The sequence below is a fragment of the Brassica oleracea genome, chromosome C2 (genome assembly GCF_000695525.1).
Source record: "Brassica oleracea var. oleracea cultivar TO1000 chromosome C2, BOL, whole genome shotgun sequence".
Lineage (NCBI taxonomy): Eukaryota > Viridiplantae > Streptophyta > Magnoliopsida > Brassicales > Brassicaceae > Brassica > Brassica oleracea.
Genome location: NC_027749.1, coordinates 45,291,177 through 45,310,032, shown reverse-complemented (window position 1 = coordinate 45,310,032; position 18,856 = coordinate 45,291,177). Strand labels below are relative to the sequence as shown.

General features: G+C 35.3%; 2 protein-coding genes across 2 annotated transcripts; both read left to right on the top strand.

Moving 5' to 3' along the window:
* Positions 1-8,844: 8,844 nt before the first annotated feature.
* On the top strand, positions 8,845-10,799 carry LOC106322490 (uncharacterized protein At3g27210-like). Its single transcript, XM_013760529.1, has 4 exons — positions 8,845-9,107; positions 9,306-9,395; positions 10,061-10,141; positions 10,236-10,799. The coding sequence occupies exons 1-4, from the start codon at positions 8,951-8,953 to the stop codon at positions 10,631-10,633; spliced, it is 726 nt and encodes a 241-aa protein (XP_013615983.1). The 5' UTR covers positions 8,845-8,950; the 3' UTR covers positions 10,634-10,799.
* Positions 10,800-11,094: 295 nt separating this feature from the next.
* On the top strand, positions 11,095-11,986 carry LOC106322491 (mavicyanin-like). Its single transcript, XM_013760530.1, has 2 exons — positions 11,095-11,456; positions 11,541-11,986. The coding sequence occupies exons 1-2, from the start codon at positions 11,297-11,299 to the stop codon at positions 11,885-11,887; spliced, it is 507 nt and encodes a 168-aa protein (XP_013615984.1). The 5' UTR covers positions 11,095-11,296; the 3' UTR covers positions 11,888-11,986.
* Positions 11,987-18,856: the final 6,870 nt, after the last annotated feature.

The following is an 18,856-nucleotide window of genomic DNA, read 5'->3' as shown; positions in this document are numbered from 1 at the left end:
AATCTTAAAAAAAAATCAAATGTTACTTCTGCTAATCTATATAGGGGTGTTCAATTTTGATGTCGGTTCGGTTTCTTCGGTTTTTTCGGTTTTTCGGTATTCCAGTTTATAAAAAATAGCTACCATATTAAAGACCATATATATTTTGGTTTGGTCCGGTTTATATACAGTCAGTTTCCGATTTATTTGGTTTTATACCAAAATACCATAAATATAATCTTTTATAACATTTTGTCTTTAATAACATTTTTTTTTAAAAAAATGATCTTTTATAATTTTGTAAATTTTACTTTATATGATTAAATATTGGCTTTAATAAAACACGAAGATACTTTCATTTTTAAATAGACTATTTTATTTTACAATTTAAAATAATTAGTAAACATATTAAGTTGACTAAATATTATTGACTAAATATTAGTGTACATATATGTCAGCGGAAAAAAAATAAAATTATGTTTTTCTAAATATGATAAAGATGAAATATATCTTTTGACTTAAAACAAAATATTAAATTAGTAAAATAAAAATTTTAAGTATGAAGACCATATCAATAAATAAATTATGTATATGTTACTAATTATATTATAGAATTTACACATAATTATACAACATATTTTCATTTTATTCGCTTTGATCAGTATAATTAGTTTATATGCCAAACCATATCCATATGGCGCATTTTAAAAAAAATAACATTCATTCGGTATATTCGGTATTACCAAATTCAAAACATTTTTTCTATTTCGGTTCGGTTTTACCGGATTGAACTCCTAAATATAAACCATGTATAATATCTCACTATTGCTTTTATCTATTCAATATCTATTGATTAAATTTATAATTTTTTTTTAGTCTACTCACTTCGCGCAGGACGCGGATCATCACCTAGTACTAGCAAGTATAACGAAATAAAGGGCTAATCACAATAGTTAATTGTTTCAAAATCACTCTCCAATTAGCCTATATAAAATATCCAAATTTGTAAAGTCACGTCTACCGTATTCTAAAACAAGATTTAGAATTGACGGTTACATAATATATATTTGAGCGGGTGGAAGAATATGACAATAAGATTGAAATATATATATATATATATACTTAATATATGTGTGTGTGTTCAGATGCTCACTCAATTTGGTGTAATGTTGAGGCCTGAAAAACTGGACAACAAAACCATAATTGTAATCTTTATAACACTTTTGAAATATACAATATTTTTCAAATGAAATACTTCTACATAAAAAAAAAGTTTATTGCCAAAGTATACTATTTTGTACTTGATAAATTTCTCTATATATTACTATTTCAAGTGTTCAATAATATCTTAAAATTATCAAAAAATAACTTTTAAATCTAAAATAAAAAAATATAATCTTATAATAGGTTATTAATATTTCATATCAATTAATTTTATTTTTATATATTACCATTTTCTCTTTTTTGAATGATATCATAACAATTTCATAAAATTCTACGGAATCACAAATTTATTCAATTTTATGTAATTTACCGAAGACCATATTAACCCATATATATATATATATATATATATATATATATATTTAACTGAATATATTAAAAAAAAATTCAAATATTTTCCAAAAAATTTTGTTCGGTTTTCAGTGCGGGTTGGGTTTTATATTTGTTTTCTGATATAACACTTTAAGAATCACTCGAGTATATGGGTCAGATCTAATAGAGTATGAGACTTTGATTTTTGGGTTGATTCCGAATCGGATTTTTTGAGTACAAATATTTTTGACGAATTATGTTAGGTAACTACTAAGAAAATATAATATGTTGCAAACTTTAGGAATAAAGTTTAAAAATAATTTTTGAAATGCATATGACACAAGTGTACTGTTATGCAACTATTGACATATTTAATATAATTACTAAAAATTATATTAATATGTAAAATAAAAAATATATTCGCTTTTTTTAAGGACGGGTCTGAATCTAGTTATTAATTTTAAAATGCAGAGACAAAGCTTACTTGATTTTTATTTGGTTCAGGTGAGTTCCTAGTAAATGTTATTTTGGCTAGATAAAGTAGACTAATTCTAATCTAGCTGGCCGGCTTTAAAAAAAATAAATTCAAACATAAAATTCATCTTTCAGAATGTTTATATCTTTTCTAGTAGTATTGCAGAAAAACGACCGATTAGTTCCTTAACTAGGATCATATCTTCTAATTGATACCTAAACTATTTGCACGTGCGATATGATATCTAAACTAATTAAAAATTTAAATTTAGTACCTAAATTAGAAAGAAAAAGCTTTTAAGTGCCTAAGACCGACAATTGTCAGTGTCAGGTAGCGACGTCGTTTCAATCAATGAACAAGGATCGAACCCTAGTCTCTCTTAAGTAAACAATACATTATTAACCACTTGTGCTAGTATAGAAACCACGTTTATGTACGTAAAGGAAAATTATATTACCTTTTAAATTAACAATTATTTTACTTTTTTTTCAACACCAACAAATGTCAGACAACCAAAAAAAAAATCTCAAATTTCAAAAAAAAAATTATTTTATAAATAAAAATATTTATTTTCTAATATAGTGTTAAATTTTTTATATTATCTTTTGAATTACTTATTATTGTTAAAAGTGTGTTATACTCTTGCATTTATTATTCTGTCGAAACAATATTTATTTTAATAGTATTGAATATTTTAATATTGTAAAATAATTTGTTTAAATTTTTTTATTTCATGTCCTTAATAATCTGATCATTTTCTAATAATATATGTTTATCTAAATTTAAAAGTTTTATCATTTTAAAAAACATGGTAATAAATTAAACTTAAATCAAATGCTTGATAAATGCTATATCAAATAAGCCCATTTAATATAATGATAACTTGTTGAAATTAGTATTAGAAATCTACTTATTAGAAATTAGTATCGGAAATCTAGTTAAATTATTTTGTTTTTGTAAGTGAACAACATTTCTCTACTAGCGCAAGCGGTTAAAGTTTGTATTGTAAATTGAGGCCTTTTATTCTAAGTTCAGGTACTAAATTCAAATTTTTTACTAGTCTAGGTATCATTTCGCACGGACAAATAGTTTAGGTATCATTTCGCACGGACAAATTTTTTACTAGTCTAGGTATCATTTCGCACGGACAAATATGGCCCTAGTTCAGGTACTAATCGGCCTTTTTTTCTAGTTTTGCCTGTCATTTTCCGGGTTCTTTACTTCTTTCAATTTTGTTTAGGCAAACAAAACTGGATACCTCTAATATCGTGAACCATTAGAAGTGGCCATCACAATCACACATGGCACATTCGCGATTTCGTTGGGACTCTTTCTTGGATCCTTGTGCATTGTCTTGACTCTTGAACCAAAAAACGCATTGTCCATGCCATCATTTCTTTCCAAAGATATTCCATTTGTTATTATTATTAGAACTTGTTTTTTTCTTAAGTTTTTTTCTTTGTTTTATAATATTGTTTCCGAACCCGTAATATCTGAATACTTTTTTGTACTCTTGTTACACTTTAAAACATGACTTCTGAGCTATTTTGATAATGCATCCTGGTTTTACGATCAGCTATGCACAAATTACTACGTTACTTGGTCTTCCCGATAACTATCTCAAATTACTCAACATATACTAAACCTTCAACAAAAATACTATAGACAAATAAATAGATCAAGTAGTACGTAGAAGATGAAAGTTACAACACTTTAATGTCATTTTCTTCTTGAGATATTTTCCCAATAAGTACAAACTTGTTACAAAAGAAAAAGAAAACACATACTTTGGAAATTTGATGTTTAGTTGGCATATATATAACTATAAAATTTCAGAAATACATAATACAGATGACCACTCCTAAGAAAACCATTACAATATACGGTGCATTTTGTGTTACTGGGTCTCATTCCAATTTCGTTTGTCCAAAAAAAAGGGGTCTCATTCCAATACACGGTGTCTGTTGTGGTAGCGGAAAGAGAAGTCTCATGACAATATCAATATATATCATTGGATTTATAAGAAATTAAGCATTGTCAGTTTTAAAAATAGTGATCACGAGTTTGATTAACGTGATTGTCCACAGAACAAAACAAAATATGCCGTATGCATCTCAATCCATGTCTAGTCAATTTCGTTGGAAATAAAAATCTATGTGCTAATCAATGAAATCTTTTTTAACAAACTTGGCATCCAGTGATCATGCAGGCTTGGACCATCACCAGTTCCAAAACCTAGATTAGTAAACCCAATTACTCATATTATAATAATTTAAAAGATAAAACAATTTAATTTACACGTCGTTAATTATTTTCTATCACCATTTTAAACTTTGTATATTACATATCATATCCCTTATATATTAAAAGAGTAGCATTGTAATAAATGCATTCACACTAAATTGGACACATGTCACGTGTAGAATCATTGTAATAAATGCGTTCACACTAAAATGGACACATGTCACATGTAAAGAGCTTCTCAGTCAAACTCTACATAAATATGTTCACACTATGTACTTTACATTTTTTTAATATAAAACTCACATGCAAGGTTTTTTTATCTTATTTTTACTGTTTACGAATAGAGTTGGACAAATTATTCATAAATTTTGATTCAATTCGTTATCCGTTTTGATTCGAACCGAAAAATCTGGATATTCGTTACTCTACGAAGAAAATCAAATACTAAAATACAATATCCGTAAAAAAAAAAGCAAATCACAAATATCAATATTTATAGGAACGGATATCCAATTTGATCTGTTATATGCATATATATATATATATATACATATATTTAAAGAATTATATATAAGTTATATATTATAGTTTATATCAATTTTACAATATCTTTGTTTTTAAATAATTTCATTTTAAGACTTTATTTTTCATGTATTATTTTGAAAAAATGTCATTTAATATTAATTAATAGTATCTTTATATATTTATCAATCATCATTATATACTTTTACATACACATACATATGCACATTGACGTGAGCACCTTATAACTAAGTATTTACAAAAACTGAAATATCTAATTTTTTTGGAAGTTAAAATATTCTTTTTCTTAATGTTTCTTTCACTATCGACCGAATTGTAGTAAAATGATTTTTCTTTTCTTTTTTTAACTATTATCCGTTTAGAAACTATAATATGAATCATTAGTTCGAAATCACGACTATCTAAGATTTATAACATGAAAACAAACAAATAATAGTAATTTTTGATTATCACAGAAAAAAAAACATCAAACATTTTAACCGAACAAACCAAATAAATATTGATTTAAAATGATAGTTATATTTTAGGAGATTAGAAACCAAAAAACAACCTAAAACCGAACCGATATCCAGATTAAACAGATTAATGTATCCTTATTAAAAAATAATAAAACTAATAATCACATTATGTGCAAGACGCGGGTTATTACCTAATAGTTAATTATTTATCTTGTATCATTCACAACTTTGTATCGAAATCTATGAAATTAATTAACCATATAGTGCCTTTGATACAACCATATGGAATAAAATAACATGGATCCGCTTTAATGGCTATTCTAAGAGCATCATTATCGCTCTAAAGAGAGCGTCTTTTAGAGGGAGAGAGGTCCACGATTTAGAAAAAAACGGTGTCTTGTGTGCACCAAACAAAAGACGTTTGTTATGTATTTTTTGCACTATTTACGGATCCCACCGATACGTGGCGGTCTGCGATTGACGTATTTTTTAATTAATTTTTTTTTTCAGACAAAAGTGAAAAAAAAAAAGTTTAAGAAACATTTTAGTGGGCCCGTGGAATAAAGATGGCCTAAAGAGACGATATGGCCTTTTGGAGATCAAGATTCATTTAGTTTTTTTTTACATCGTTCAAAAAATTCAATTAGCATAGTTAGTCGTGACTATTGTATAGCGCCAGTTCTAAAATTTTGGAGACCGTAAAGAATTTAGTAAGAGTTTCAATGATTTATTTTCATCTGTAAATATTCAAAATAGAGAAAAATACCTAGACTAACGTATGATTTATAAGATAACTAGAGCAACCTATCAAATTTGTTATTACTCACATAACCTATTAATCTTAATCAATTAAATAATTTAATAGTCTCAAAACTAACTACCCTTTTAGAATTTGATTTAAATACAATTCTTACCAAAAGAAATTCCCAATTAATAATCTGAATAATAATTTAATTTCCTAATTTCCTTTATTAAAACTAAATTTCTTTATTAGTAATCTTATTAAAATAAGGAAATTTGAGATATCCCCTACGTCAATTTTTGTCTCTTGTCATCATCATAGAAATTTCATTTTGAGCTGCAGCCAATATTGAATGTAGATCATGAGAAAGTAAGTTAGGGCTTCAATATAGATCCATATTTTTTGTCAAAAAAATATAGATCCATATTCGAAACTACCACACTGAGTTAGGTTTTCGAATTTGACTCTTATTCCTCCAATCCATTATATCTCTTTTTTTTTAACTATAAGAAAAATATCCAATTCTTTTTTGACTAAGACTTTCAATTAAAACATAAACTAACTATCAAGGTAACACGATGGTCTTGGATAAAAATTTCCATGAATGATTGAATTTCATCCTATAAAACAACAAAGAAAGAGATTAGAGAAACCAACAATACAATGAAAAACAATAACTAGTGATAGGAACCACCGCCGCGGCGACCACACTTTCCTCTTCTTCGAACTGTCTTCCAATCCATGTTTTGGTATTTGGTTGGAGACTTTGTCTCCCTCCCACCTCACGAGTTAGATGGTTCGATCCCAGCTTCATCCACCTCTCCTAACAATATGAAACGAGAAAGAATTTCAAAAGCACAAGTGTCAAGTGTTGTGGTTAAGGGATCAACAACTAAAGTTTTACGAACATCAATGTTGAAAATGCTTGATGGAGACGACTCCATAATATGTGTAGTGATGGGAGTGGTTGTGGATCTACTAATGTGGATAAAGTGTTAGCTGGGCTAAGTGTTGCATCAAGGTTCTCTTGCTGAGTGGGTGAAGAAGATAATTGTTGTAATCAGTGGGCTTCCAGCAACAAGGTGGTCCACAGTAGTATGTGATGGAACCGAAATAGGTGGCGATGCATGAATGGTTTCAAGTGCGAACTGGAAACCTTCTATCTCTTTAGTAGGAATCTGAGATGATGAGCTAGCGTTATCCTATTGTTGTAGGACAATATCAATATTTACTACGAGGATCTCAGAATAGTTATGACAAAGAGGTTGGAACCTGAACAGTCGTAGAAGGTAGAAGACACCTCTTTATTTTGTGTCCGAGTTTTTCACACCTTTCACGCATATAGATGGAATCCATGTGTATTCAATATTAACAAGGAAATGTTACCTTGTTTATCATCCAGTGCAATAAGTTTCGGGAAGTCTCTATCAAGCTCCATCTCAACTACAACCTTTGCTTCGCCATACTGGTAGGATCAAGTCGAGATTTACTTAATTTGTTTTAGTATAATAAAATTAAAAATGACAGAAGATTCACAAATTGTTATCGAATTATGCAGTTTTTATTTAAAGAAAAAACAATATTATTTCATACATTACTACTTAATTTATTACTTAATTTAATGAAAATTATTCTAATGATAACACATATCGTAATTTATTAAGTTTCTAAATTTAGTGTTTTTAAAACCGGACCGGAAGCTGAACCGGATAATTTTTGGGTCACAGTTCAATATGGTTCGACCTGTTCAAATCTGGTTCAATAATCTGGTTTAATATATTTTAGTGTATAAATTTAAAAGTAATGTTAGTAAATATGATATATAATTAAAATTTAAATGAATAAAAACATAAAACATTATAAATATAAACTAGTTTTATGTTTATATGGATGGTTTATAGATTTTTGATAGTTTTAATTGTTTTTATCAGTTTAATAATTCTGAGATCTAATCCGGCTACATGATCGGTTCATGGTCAAACCAATTATAAGACCCAACTCAGCTATATAACTGGTTCATGGTCGAACCCGGTTCAACCATGGGGTCGGTCCAATTTTAAAAACACTAAATTTCTTAGTTAACTAGGTGTTACGTCCGTGCATGCACGCATGTATATTTTATAATTACTTATTAATACATGCATTATTAATTAAAAACTATAAGATAAGTTTATATTTATGTTTTCATTTAAAAATTCTTACGTATTATAAATTTTATCTTTTTATTAAAAGATATTAATAGATAACAACACAATATATATATAAATTATCTTTTTATTTGAGAATATCTTTTTAGATTTTGGATAATTCTTAAATTTTTAGATTTTAGATAATTCTTATTGTTATTACTTTTAATCACTTATCTAATAAAAATTTTAAATTCACTTTTATTTTGTAGCTGATTTATATATTTTATTTATTAAAATTATAAATGATATTAAATATTCTAATTTTTAATGTGTGAGTTAGAATGAGAATAATCATTTCGCTATAGATATATAAATGATTTTAAAACAAAATTGGAATTCTATGTCTATTTATACTATTTAAAACAATTTGGAAACTAAAATCGAAAATTCACCTAGATTCGGTCATGATGATCACTTAATGCCAACTGAATTTATCAACCAGCCAGTTTGCATAATAAATTAAATAATAAAGTGATAAATTCAGAATTATATTGTTTCCTAATCTAGACAATACGTAATCACTAATCACCGATTTACATAAAGTACGTCAATTCCCAAAAGTCACCCACGCGAACGACACCGTTTCCTCTTTACTGAGTGGGCACCGTGTACGTGTGGGACCCCCACTTCGCCTTCTCGGACCCGAAACAAATAAAATAGGATCATATCATATAGTCCGTCTCTCTACCACTATTTAACAAAACTAAAACATAATTCCTGGAGAAAGTTTCTCCACTTTCTATAAAGTTTTTTAAAAAAATTATCTAAAAGTCAACGCCGGTGAATGGGTTCGTCTTCGTCGTCGCTCAACAAGTCTGCGTTTAGAACAGACAATATGGTAACACCAGAATCTCCCACGAAGGATATTAGTTCAGTGGAGAAAAACGACGCCGTCGTCTCGATCGTATCTAATTCGTCTCCTTCTACCAAGAAAACCTTTGGTAATTTTCTTACAATCGAGAGAGAGATCATCGTCTCTGTATTTGATTTTAACCTTAAGATTTTTTTTTCGAGTTAAAAGTCGAATATGACTGTTTCATGATGATACTGAATCTGACTGTGATGTGGGGTTTCTCATGTTAAATATTATATAAAATAAATATTGATTATATGTGTATTCGTTTAATTCAATTTTTCAGAATCGCCGAGAAAGAGTCCAACATCGATTCCGGTGACTTCCCCGGCTGTTAAACCTCGGTGGTCGTTTTCTTCTTCTAAAAAAAGCTTCGGTATTTATTTCAAAAACCTCTCTTTTTTTTTATTAATTCATGTCCTGATTTTTTTTTGTTTATTAGTGTTTAAGCTTTCTCGATTATTGGTCTTTTGTCTGATGGTTCAATGTTTGTTATTGTCCGATCACAATAATTGATGTTTTATGTTCATTGGCATGTGGTGGTTCGGTGATCGGAAAAAAAAAACAGCATCTGAAATTATTTTTCCATTATTTCATATTTTTAATTAATGGTTTTCAAGATCAAATATGATTTTTCTACATAGAGAGAGACTTTTAGGTTATTCATATGATTCGTTCTTATCTGGTAAGATCATATCTCTGATCTGATTTTTTTCATTATAGATTTAATGTCATTAAATGAAAATTATGTCAAAATCAAAGACTTTCCCGTGTCAACAGAGATTTTTTCTCTCACAACAGTAATTTTGAAAAGGCAGTGAGCTATGTTGGTGAACTGTGATTTACAAAGTTGCCTATTTTAGTAATTTCATATTATTATTTTTTTAAATTAAATCTTTTTAAGGCATTGCCTTGTTATTTCCTCTCATTTTCACATCTCCTCTGTTTTTAAGGAATAGACTTGTTGTATTTCCTCATATTCACATACTCTTACAATCTGTTCTGAAGTTTTGAAATGAATATTTTTTATTTGTTCCACAGGAAGTAAAGATGAAACCTTTTTCGAAACGCAGCAATGGCTACAATCTGACTCCGATGATGATTTCCACAGCGTAAATGGCGGTAAAAACTTGGATCTGTTTTTTAGTTTATTGTTTTATAATTGACATAATTTTTTTTTATTTTTCAATATTCATATTTTCGGTTTTATACTCAGATTTCACTCCATCGCGTGGAAACACTCCAAAGTGCAGCTTCTCGGACAGGCCACCTCGTATCCAAAGCCTTAGATTCCAAGACAAGAAGTCTTCTCGTGGCTCTTCTCCAGCGCCAAGACCGAGGAGGAAGAAGCTTGGTGAGCTTTTCAGAGATAGTATTAGAGAACGACCGGAGGAAAGCTCTGCAGCGTCATCAGCTCTAAGCTCTCCTTACCTCTCAGTTGCAAACTCAGGCGAGGTCAGCAAGGCCGCCATTGAAGACGCTGGTGTGAAGGAACAAAAGAAGTCCAACAGGCAGCATCATCGATGTCTTCCTAGTTTCTCTTCATGTGGTGGAAGTTTCATGGAGAGGAGGAAGAAGTTGAGCTCTGAAACTGCGGTTGATGCTGTGAAATGAGATGTAGAGAATAATAATATAACGTTTTGTATATGAAAAGATGAGAAACAGATATCAGAGTAAAAGCTCTGATGAATTTTACAGAATACTTCACTTACTGTGATGAGACGAAAATGAATCCGAGAGTTGAAGTAAAAATGTAAAAAAGAACACGAGAAGTTATGGTGTTTTGATAATTTAGGACTTTGGTAGCTGATGAAGCTTCATGAATCTTTAAATGGTTCATTCTTTCATTACATATCAGATTGTGTGACAGAAAATTGTAACATCATCAACATAGAGAAAACAAAAATGATTTTCTCCAACAAAGATGATAGTAAGTTCTGTTTCCAAACCGGGTGGTTTTAAGTCTTGCTTGTATGCTAAGGCTTTTGGCTTCTTAACTTGTCTGGAAATTCTGATGCAAACGTTCTACTTGAACATACACATAAAATATAACAGAATTAAAATTAAAAAAACAGAGCACAATACTAATTTAAAGATTTGACAACTACCAAAGATCTTAGCTTTGATTCGACTCCAAGCTTGTTTTGTTTCTTTCCTTCCCAAGTTTTATCTCTTAAGCAACCAAGTTCATGCATTGCCCTATATATATGCACTAGCTAGCAAAAAGCTTAAGTCAAGTATTGCTAAACCGGGTTCAATTCACTAAAACCAAAGAAAATGCAAGCAGTTATTGCTATCCTGGCTTTTGCCGGTTTAATGGCGGTTAAGTCAACGTTAGCAGCACAACATGTGATGGGCGGGAGCCAAGGCTGGGAAGAATCCGTTGACTTCGATTCTTGGTCGTCCGATCAATCTTTCAAAGTCGGCGACCAATTGGGTACGTACGTTTTTCTCTAAACTCAGTTTTATTTACTCAAACCGACCGGTTGATACTAACCAAACCGTTTTGATTTCCTTGTAGTTTTTAAATACTCCGGACTACACAGCGTTGTAGAGTTGGGAAGCGAAACGGCATACAAGAGTTGTGACCTGGGAACAACCGTAAATTCCTTAAGCTCTGGAAACGACGTCGTTAAGCTGTCTAAGACAGGTACTCGTTATTTCGCATGTGGGACCCCAGGGCATTGTGAACAAGGTATGAAGGTCAAAGTCAACGTTGTCTCTTCTGATTCCACCGCCGTTCCCTCGCCGGGTTCGGGTTCAAGCTCTGACTCGGATTCTAGTTCGGGTCATGGGTTACGACGTGCTTCCATTGGATATATGTTGGCTGTTGGATCGTTGATCATGGGCCTTGTTTGGTCTTTCTGAGAATTTAGGAGAGGAGAAAACAAATAAATTTCCGAGTTATTAATTCGTATTTGTTGTATTTTGGATCATTATGTATTTCAGATTTAGAGTCAATTTTGTCAAAATAATCTACTAATTGGGTAGCAAAATACCCAAGAGCAGATTTGCATGGGGGAAGAAGAGAAGCCAAATAACTAAACTACCCTTACATTGCATATAGGGATTTTAAAGATAATTGGCAGTTTTCCTAATAATTAGGCTAATTATAATCTTCCCGTCCCAAATACATAACACGGGATAAATCATTTTGGCCAATCAGAGTTGCTCGCAGCTTCATCTGTAGCTTTCATCTTTCTTGGTTTCTCCACCACGATTGCATAACTCCCTTCAGCGTTTGATACAAACTGTGCCGTGTAATCCAAGTCCCATCCTCCAACCACTATATCCCATATTATAGTTGCTCCTCCCTGTGATATCATAATCCACAACACACACACGTTTCATCATCAAATCATTTAAGTGACATAGTATATGTAAAAGGCTTAGTGGTCGGTTACTTGTTGTGTTAGCCAGTCGGTTTGTTTTTGTGAAGGCTAAACAGTGTAGTAACAGCCTAACGAATCTTGAAAGATAGCAGTATCTATTTTATCTTTTCTCGGGACGGTTAAAACGGGAGTTTAGCAATGTGTCTGATCGTTTTGGTTTGCTAAATTCACTTGTAACCATTGTTGTAATGAAGTGGCTGTCTTCGTTAGTCGGTTACTAAGTGTGTTAGCCTGATAGTTTGTTTTTGTTAAAGCTAAACAATTTAGTAATCAAACTTGGATGTTAGTAGTATTTTTAATCTTTTATCGGGACTGTTAAAAAAGAGAGTTTAGCAAGGGGTCTAGTTGTTTTGGTTTGTTAACTCCACTTGTAACAGAGAATCAGTTCAAAAACAAAACTCCACTTGTAACAGTTAAATATATATCGATCCCCTAGAGGGAAATCAGAACATAGATAGACTGGAGCTCTGATCAAATAGGATTGAATGAATGTAGAAGCAACAGAGGAAGGAGCAAATACGAGACCCTTCCCTAAATAAGATCATCTAGTGTTAATTGTTAACTTGGTGTAAAAGTGTCGTTTATTCACGTACTCTCTTCACATATATATAGTACAACGAGATCACCGACTCTAGATACTCAAGATCTCTCTCAACTAATTACATCATTATCTTAACAACTCAAGTATATCTAAACTCATCATTATCCTCCAATACCCCCCCTCAAGTTGGGAATATGAAAGTTTCTTACTCCCAACTTGAACAACAAATAATCGAACTGAGCTTTCCCCAACGCTTTTGTTAATACGTCGGCTAACTGCTCAGTAGTTCGAACATGTACAGTCTTGAGTATCCCGGCTTGTATCGCATCTCTCACCTGATGACAGTCTGATTCTATATGTTTTGTCCTTTCGTGGAAGACCGGATTGGCTGCTATGTAAATAGCGGACTTACTGTCACAATATAACTCAGACGACTTCGATTGCTTCACTCCCAAGTCACTTAACAATCCCCGCAGCCATTTTATTTCTCTTGTTGCCTGCGCCATGGACCGGTATTCAGCTTCAGCTGAAGAGTGTGACACTAGTTTCTGCTTCTTTGTCTTCCACGACACCGGTGAGCCACCAACTAGAGCCACATACGCGCTTAACGATCTCCTGGTCACTGGACATGCTGACCAGTCTGCATCGCAGAACACTGATAGTTTGAAATCAGCTTGTGAACTAAGCAAAATGCCCTGTCCTGCAGTTCCTTTTAGATATCGAACTACACGCATTGCAGCTTCCTATTGCAACTCTCTTGGTGCTTTCATGAATTGTGCAAGTATGTGTACTGGATATGATATGTCAGGTCTCGTTATAGACAAGTAGATCAAACGCCCTACTAGTCTCCGATACTGCTCAGCGTCCTGAAGGAACGAACTCTTATCCAAGGCCAGTTTATGGTGTTGCTCCATTAGTTTATGGTGTTGCTCCATTGGAGTGGCAGCTGGCTTTGATCCGAGTAAACCAACATCTGAGATTAAGTCCAATGCATACTTACGTTGAGTTAGTAAGAATCCTTCTTCTCCGCGTCCCACTTCTATTCCTAGAAAATATTTCAATTTCCCTAGGTCTTTCATATGAAAACACTTACTCAAGTACTCTTTAAACTTGCTTACAAATTGCACATCATTAGCACACACTAGCAAGTCATCGACATATATAAGCACTCTCAACTCCATCCCTTTCCTTGAGTACACGAACAAAGAGTAATCAGCATAGGAATGCTTGAAACCATACTTCTTCAACGCATCTGTTAGCTTGGAGAACCAACATCATGGTGCCTGTCGAAGCCCATACACCGCCTTGTGCAAGCGACACACCTTGTTGGGATCAGGATGTTGAAAGCCTTGTGGAAGTTTCATGTACACTTCCTCTTTCAGATCGCCATGCAAAAATGCGTTATGAACATCCATTTGATGGACAATCCAACCCTTTCCTGCAACTACACGCAATAGACTTCTCACTATAGTCATCTTCGCCACAGGCGCGAAAGTCTCTTTGAAATCCCTTCCTTTGATCTGCGTGTTGCCCAAAGCCACAAGACGAGACTTCGGCCTCTCCATTGTGCCGTCAGCATTGTATTTATATTTGTAAACCCACATGTTACCAATAGCTTTCTTTCACGGGGGAAGATCTACTACGCTGAACGTTTTGTTCTCCTCAAAAGCATTCATCTCCTTTTTCATAGAGTTGCGCCAAATTTCATGTTGTACTGCCTCTTTATAACTCCTAGGCTTTTGCCTCGACTCCATCAACCAGATTATCCCTCTAAAAAATTCCAGATTATATATGATGAGCTACTTGAACCACATTGAACAGAGTGTGTGTTGGACCCGAATATGACCCTCAGGTGAGGTACCGATAAGCGTGAGCTAGCATGTGGGTTGCGATAAGCCCATCATAACAAAGGGAGCTGAAAGCCGAGCTGACGACTGGACCTGGGAGACATCATAGCAGAGGTCACGACAGAAAGTGAGCTAACACCTTAAGAGACTCGGTCAAGAGGAGCCTAAAGCGAGTTCCGTAATTGAAGCCGAATATCTCGGAGAACAGTTGAAGAGTTGCCAATGAAACCTATACTATATAAAGACGGAGAAGATAAAAGACAAGCCATCTCTTTTCCATATATCAACTTTTGTACTAGATTAAAAGCATTACGTATTCTTTAGCAGTCATCTCAAGATACATTCCTTTGTATTCATCATCTTTCAACTCATCAATAAAATCATATTCATTCTTCAAGTTTATTTACGGGATTCAGCCCACGATTCTCATTCATCTCTCTTGACCTAACCTAAATCTAAGAAGTGAAACCTTGTCTCTCACAATTGGCGCCGTCTGTGGGGACAAATAATCGAATCCCTTTCTCTAAAGCTTAAAGGATGAATCCATTAGACGGAACGAATCCATCTAACCCCGATCAATCGAAACAGAGCAATAGCTCACCGAATCGCACTGCTCCGGGGGCAAATAACCCGAGAGCCTCCGGAGGGACCAACTCTGGGTCCTCAGCCCTCAATAACCCATCGCATCAATCCGCTCCGAACCAAACGGAAGATCAGCTTTCTGAGATCCGTCGGATGATGCTCCAGTTAGTGGACAAAGCTCAAGAGACCGAGCGAACGGTGCAACAGTTAGCCGAACGGCAGCAACAGTTCGAAGAGATAACCAGATCTCAATCCGCAACGACCCAACCGTCCGTCCACCAGGGAAGAGGAGTCACTTTCCATGAACGGTTAGCTGACCCTTCCTTCCCTAGAGAGCGCCTGAACTTCTCCCCTGATAGCCCAGGTGCAGAAGGGCAGGAACCTGCTTTCCAAACGCCTCGCGCTAGGACAGCTCCTGCGTTTACCCCTCCTATCACCAGCACCATGGGGAGCAATGTAGCTACAACTAGCTCCATGCCTGATCGAAACACCGGTGGGAGCACCCGTTTGCCTCCACCGCCACCTCCTTCCGGGTCTGGAGCAGGAACCAACATACCGTCCGGGGCCAGAACATCAGCTTCAGTGTTTCAAGCTAGGGTTTCAACCCCAAGCACAGACGAATACCAAAGGACGGATGCTGATCCTGCAGCTCTCCGCACTAACCTCGCTCGGAGCCTAAGGACCAATGAGCGACCTATTTCGCCAGCTAGCTGGGAAGACGACCGAGCTCGGTCTCACCAGGAACCTGCTCGCCGAGTATCTGATAATGACCCAAATGTCCTTCCCTTCGAGGGACCTGACGCAATTCGCAGGTACATGGAGCGAACCCACGCAGCTCTCCAGAAATTGGGAGCTCAAGTTCACAAGGTAACGAGCTCAGCTCCCGAAATCGAGAGCTTAATTGAGGAGACTCGTGGAACTCCGTTCACCGATAGAATTGCCAACTCTTACATAAGAGATACTCGAAAAATTAAGATTCCTGAATACGATGGGAACGCAGACCCAAAGGCCTATTTAAGAGCCTTCCGATTAGCTATCGTTAAAGCTCACTTCACAAAGGAAGAGTGTGATGCAGGATATTGCAGAACATTTGCCGAAAACCTGATCGGAACAGCTCTCGAATGGTTCTCCAGCCTCGAGCCGAACTCTATAGACAGTTTCGATCAATTGGCTAACGCCTTTATGAAGCGATATTCAACTCACATCCTGAAACAAGCGTCTGAGGCTGACCTCTGGAAGATCAGACAAGGACTGGGAGACTCACTGCGAGTCTACATCGAAAAGTTCAGAGCAGTAAGAACTAAACTCTCGAATCCCAACGATCAGGTAGCCATTGAGGCTCTTAGGAGAGGTCTCTGGTATAAATCAGGTTTCTTCTCGGAGCTAACGCTAAATCCCCCTCCAACTATCGATGACGCCCTCCATAAGGCCTCTAGATACATTACCTTGGAGGAGGAAATGGCAGCATTAGATAAGCTCCACAGAAAACCCCAGAGTCACCCGAAAGGCGAAGCCTCCGATGGAAAGGGACCTCACAAAAGAGGTAGCTCCCGAAATAATCAGACCCAGGGAGAACATTCTTACGTAGTCGAGGAAGACAAGGAAGAAAAACCTGTCGCCGCGACAGCTAAAGCCCCCTGGTCCAAAGGTTATGACGAGAGCAAACATTGCTCTTACCACGATCGAAAGGGACATTCAACCGAAGAATGTTGGGACCTCCAACGACAACTGGCTGCTAAATTCGCAGCCGGAGAAATAAAAGATGTGGACCTCAAAAAGCCACAACCTTATCAGAAGAGAGGTCCCAGAGATAGCTCTCCAAAACGCGAGAGGTCACCTGAAAAAGAAACAGACTCACCACCCCCAGCTCCCAAAAAGAGAGTCGATATGATCCTTGGAAAGTTTCCACAAGGAAAAAGCCTACAAATCGAGGCCCTCTTGAGTAAACCACCTCCCCAATCGAGCCCTGGCTCAAGGGTCGATTACATCCTTGGAGGGTCCGATGTGTGTCAAGACTCCGTTAACTCTATTAAAAGTCACGTACGGAAAGCTGTGTCAAACACTCAGTCCAAACCGACCAAGCCTGAGTCTAACACTAAGATCTCTTTCTGGGAGAGTGAGACATTAGACCTCGATAGACCTCATGACGATGCCCTTGTCATAACATTAAATATAGCAGGGTACGAGGTACCTAAGCTCATGATCGACACCGGAAGCTCCGTCGATCTTATTTTCTACAACGCACTAAAGGGAATGGAAATAGACGACTACGAAATTGTCGACCAGAAATCCAACCTCGTAGGTTTCTCAGGTGAAACAGCCACCTCATTGGGAACAATTAAGCTCCCAATTATAGCTGGCGGAGTCATGAAAATGACCAACTTCATAGTTGTCGACAAACCATCCCCTTTCCACGCAATCCTCGGAAGGCCTTGGATTCATAAGATGAAAGCAGTAGCTTCAACTTATCACCAATGCGTGAAATTTCCAACAACCAACGGAATAGCTACCATACACGGTAGCCAAAAGATTTCAAGGATCTGTTAGCTGGGAGGATTCGAGATCATAAAAGAATCCCCCCAATAGCAATTACAGATCCAGGAGAGTCGCGAAATGCAACGAAATATCCGAGGTCCCCCTAAGAACCTCACCGAAAAAGTTAGCATCGACGACTCAAATCCTGAGAAACATGTGAGCATCGGATCCGAGCTACCTCTCGAAACCAAAAAGGAGCTCGTCGAATTCCTAAAACAGAATATCAAAACCTTTGCATGGACCACCAGCGACATGAAAGGCATAGATGCAAATGTCACCACTCATAAGCTCAATGTAGACCCTACTTTTAAACCGATCAAACAGAAACGTCGTAAGCTAGGTCTAGAAAAAGTCCAAGCTGTCAACGACGAGGTCGATCGACTAACAAAGGCCGGGTCCATCCGAGAGGTACAATACCCCGATTGGCTAGCTAACCCAGTGGTAGTAAAAAAGAAGAATGGGAAATGGAGAATCTGTGTAGACTTCACCGATTTAAACAAAGCCTGTCCTAAGGACAGCTTCCCGTTACCTCATATCGATCGTTTGGTCGAAGCAACGGTTGGACACCAGCTCTTGTCCTTTATGGATGCCTTTTCAGGATATAACCAGATTATGATGGATCCTGAGGATCAAGAGAAAACCGCATTCATAACTGAACGAGGAACCTATTGTTACAAGGTCATGCCGTTTGGTTTAAAAAAAGCGGGAGCTACCTATCAAAGGTTAGTAAATAAAATGTTCGCTGGACAACTCGGAAAAACCATGGAAGTCTACATCGACGACATGTTAGTCAAATCCTCAAAGGGGGAGGACCACATCTCCCATCTAAGAGAATGTTTCGAAATCCTCAACAAATATGACATGAAGCTAAACCCAGCTAAGTGTACCTTCGTAGTACCTTCCGGCAAATTCCTAGGTTACCTCGTAACCGAAAGAGGCA

Bases quoted from the DNA above. Each gene is read 5' to 3' on its own strand.
- LOC106322490 (XM_013760529.1), top strand. From the start codon at position 8,951: ATGGGTTCGTCTTCGTCGTCGCTCAACAAGTCTGCGTTTAGAACAGAC. The intron at 9,108-9,305 runs GTAATTTTCTTA...TCAATTTTTCAG, and splicing joins TTCTACCAAGAAAACCTTTG to AATCGCCGAGAAAGAGTCCA. The intron at 9,396-10,060 runs GTATTTATTTCA...TTTGTTCCACAG, and splicing joins TTCTTCTAAAAAAAGCTTCG to GAAGTAAAGATGAAACCTTT.
- LOC106322491 (XM_013760530.1), top strand. From the start codon at position 11,297: ATGCAAGCAGTTATTGCTATCCTGGCTTTTGCCGGTTTAATGGCGGTT. The intron at 11,457-11,540 runs GTACGTACGTTT...ATTTCCTTGTAG, and splicing joins CAAAGTCGGCGACCAATTGG to TTTTTAAATACTCCGGACTA.